This window comes from Chenopodium album, chromosome 3 (assembly GCF_948465745.1).
Source record: "Chenopodium album chromosome 3, dcCheAlbu1.1, whole genome shotgun sequence".
NCBI lineage: Eukaryota > Viridiplantae > Streptophyta > Magnoliopsida > Caryophyllales > Amaranthaceae > Chenopodium > Chenopodium album.
In genome coordinates, this window is record NC_137836.1 from 52,711,571 (window position 1) to 52,714,751 (window position 3,181).

The 3,181-nt window shown below is 39.7% G+C and overlaps 1 protein-coding gene across 1 annotated transcript; it reads left to right on the forward strand.

Annotated features, from left to right (window-relative positions):
* The first annotated feature begins 533 nt into the window (after positions 1-533).
* Positions 534-2,747, forward strand: LOC145625115 (protein FAR-RED ELONGATED HYPOCOTYL 3-like). Its single transcript, XM_081678197.1, has 5 exons — positions 534-561; positions 645-1,137; positions 1,225-1,614; positions 1,764-1,940; positions 2,099-2,747. The coding sequence occupies exons 1-5, from the start codon at positions 534-536 to the stop codon at positions 2,745-2,747; spliced, it is 1,737 nt and encodes a 578-aa protein (XP_081534323.1).
* The last annotated feature ends 434 nt before the right edge of the window (positions 2,748-3,181 follow it).

Consider the following 3,181-nt stretch of genomic DNA (forward strand, 5'->3'; position numbering starts at 1 on the left):
TACTGATTCGTTATTATCATTACTGATTTTGACATAATTTGGTCATCTATTTTCTTCGGATTTTGGATATTGAACTGATTTATATTTATTATTTAGGGGTTGACGAATGTGAAATGTGTTGTTCTTGGTTGTCATGATACTTATCAATATGACAGTATTTAAGAGCAAAAATGACAATATATAATATAACCAAAATGTAACATGCATGTAATATTCATTGTCATGCTTTGTTTGATCTTATTGGAACAATCGTTTTGGTGGTTGTTGTTAATTTGTGAATGAATCCTTTTGGTACTTGTCCCTAATAAGGAAAGATAGACAGAATGAACATGTTTGCTGGTTGTTGTGGATTTGTGTTTGAACATAAGCATGTTATCTTTTACACTGTGTTCTGAGCATGAGCATTGAGCATGAGGTAGAAATGCTTCCCTTAACTGATTTACCTGCTGATCATTAGGTAGGAGCCTACTGCTGTTATATATATATAACAATGTAATGATAAATGTGAACTTAATTTTTTGGCTGTAAAAAACATGGCATATAGGGAGGAGGAGGAGGGGAGTTCGTTGCGCAAGATGATGTTCCGTTATCAATTGATGACGATGATGAGGAAATGTTGCATCTTATAAAATATGATTAAGAAGGGGCTGGTGATAGTGGTGACTCAAGGTCTATAGATGAAGCTAAAGGGGAGGTGGATGGAAAGGGGAATGGTGGAGGTGACCTGGTGGATATGAGGTTTTTGAATGTCGACCCTCCTGAAATAGGGATGACATTAGATTCGTGGCAAGAAATAGATGTCTATTTCAATGCTTATGGGAAGCAACAAGGCTTTGGGATGGTACGTGGCCAAAGTGCATACAAGCACTTTAAAGATGGAAGTAAGATAAAACGGGCAGTGACATGGAAATGCGACTATTGTGGTAAACCTGACACTCGAAGGAAGGTCGGTGGTAAAAGAATTGCTAGGGAGTTGGAAGGAGAACCTGTTGCCACTAATAAATCTAAAAAATTTGGTTGCGGGGCCATGGTGTACGGTAGCTTGACTTCTAATGGGAAATGGGAGCTGAGGAAAGTGTGCTTAAGTCATAGCCATCTGTTTTCCCCATCAAAGTCAATGCTGGTGACAAAGTATAGGTTAGAATAGTCGAAGAAGGTACCGTATGTTAGGCGTGCACTTTACTTTGGTAATGATGTTGGGTTGCCTAACGCAAAACTCCATAGCTGGTTGGCTAGTCAGCGGAATGGATATGAAAATGTTGCTTTCACCACAAAGGATTTGAATAACTTGGCTGCGAAGGAGAAGAAATTGAAATTTAAGGATGGAGATGAGAATGCCATGATGAATTACTTTAAAATGATGCAGAAGAACAATAATAACTTTTACCATGTACATCAGTTGGATGATAATGGAGTTCTTCAGGATGTGTTGTGGGTAGATGCACGCAGTAGGGCTGCGTATGAGGATTTCGGTGATGTTGTTTGTTTTGACACCACTTTCCTTATGAATAAGTATGACTTGCCCTTTGCAAATGTTGTTGGTGTTAATCATCACGGGCAAACCATATTGCTTGGATGCGCATTAATCTCCCACGAGGACACTGAAACCATTAAGTTCGTTCTTATATCAATTTAATTTTCTTCTTCAAATTTATTTTTTAGTGTTTGTTGTTAGCTAATTATGTTATTATGTCATTTATGTGTTTGATTTATCATATTTTCATATTGTAATTGTTATATTGTTGTTTAAATTGTTGTTTCAGGTGGGTGTTTTCCACATGGCTTGATGCTGTTGGAGGGGACCCTCCTACGGCTATACTAACTGACCAAGATCCGGCGATGCGCAGAGCATTGAAAGTTATGATGCCACAAACCAGACACAAATGGTGTTTGTGGCACATTACAGAAAAATTTGGTGTGAAGTTAGGGAAGTGTAAGGGGTACGTAGATTTTAAGGAGGAATTTAAAAATATAATCTATGACGGTTTATCTATGAAGGAGTTTGAATTGAGGTGGAAGGAATTTATTGAGAAGCATAAGTTAGCCAGTAGAATGTGGCTTGCTGTTTTATATGATGAGAGGGAAATGTGGATTCCAGCTGCAATGAAGCATTTGTTCTGGCAGGTTTGAAGACTACACAGAGGTCAGAAAGCATTCATAATTTTTTTGATGAGTTCTTCGACAGGAACACTGGACTTTGTGACTTTGCTGAGAAGTATGTGGCTGCTATGGAGCAGCGATTGCTGTTAGAGAGGCTGGCAGATGGTAACTCGGCCATGTTCCTACGTGGTCTAGTGATTGATTTCAAGTTTGAGGAAACATTTCGGAATGTGTACACTAACTCAAAGTTTATGGAGGTGCAAAGGGAATGCAAGAGGCTCATGTACTTCACTGGTAGTAGCATGCATGAGATATCTTCAGGCTATTTCGAACATTTAATAAAAGACAGAGTATATGTGTGGGTTGAATTTGAGAAGAAGGAGAAGCCGATCAACAAGTGGCGGACTTACCGCGTTTTATACTACAGTGAAGATCAACGAGTAGAATGTGAGTGCAAGTTGTTTGAATGCTCTGGGATTCTTTGCAGACATTTCCTAAATGCTCTTGAAACGCAGCAAGTGCCTGATGTGCCTAGTTGGTACGTATTGGATAGATGGCGCAAAGACATTTACCGGAAGCACACGAGAGTTAAAGTTGCCTTCCATGATCCAACAAAACTCAAGAAGTTGTTCGATATGACAAACTGATGTTGGCATTTGAGCCTTTGTCATGTCTTGCTAGTGACATGGATGAACTATGCAGATGATTATTGAGGGCTTGAAAGATTTGGAGATGAAGGTGAAGGAAAAAACTACACCAGCCATTCCGATAAGTAGTGTTGGTGAGACTGGGAACAACACTACTCCTCCTAGTGTCAACAAGAAGAAATGTGTTGGTCCATCAAGACAAACCCCATCTTCAGTTGCTAGAAGTGTAGTTTATGGTGTTGTTGGGGTGGAAAGTCAACCTGAACCAGCTGAACCAAACCCTGTGACTATTATCAAAGATCCTCATAGCAAGAGGGGTCCAGGTTGTGTGCGGTCTTGTCGGTTCATGACGACAGTTGAGGAAGATAGAAGGCAGAAGGAAGAGCGTAGGAAAAAATATGCAGCTAAGAAGGCTCGAGATGAGCGGGCGAGAA

What these genes read in the sequence shown, in the direction of transcription:
- LOC145625115 (XM_081678197.1), top strand. Translation starts at nt 534, where the DNA reads ATGGCATATAGGGAGGAGGAGGAGGGGA. An exon ending in ATGCTGGTGACAAAGTATAG is followed by an intron (nt 1,138 to 1,224) that starts GTTAGAATAGTC and finishes AAAACTCCATAG; the next exon opens with CTGGTTGGCTAGTCAGCGGA. An exon ending in AAGTTAGGGAAGTGTAAGGG is followed by an intron (nt 1,941 to 2,098) that starts GTACGTAGATTT and finishes TGTGGATTCCAG; the next exon opens with CTGCAATGAAGCATTTGTTC.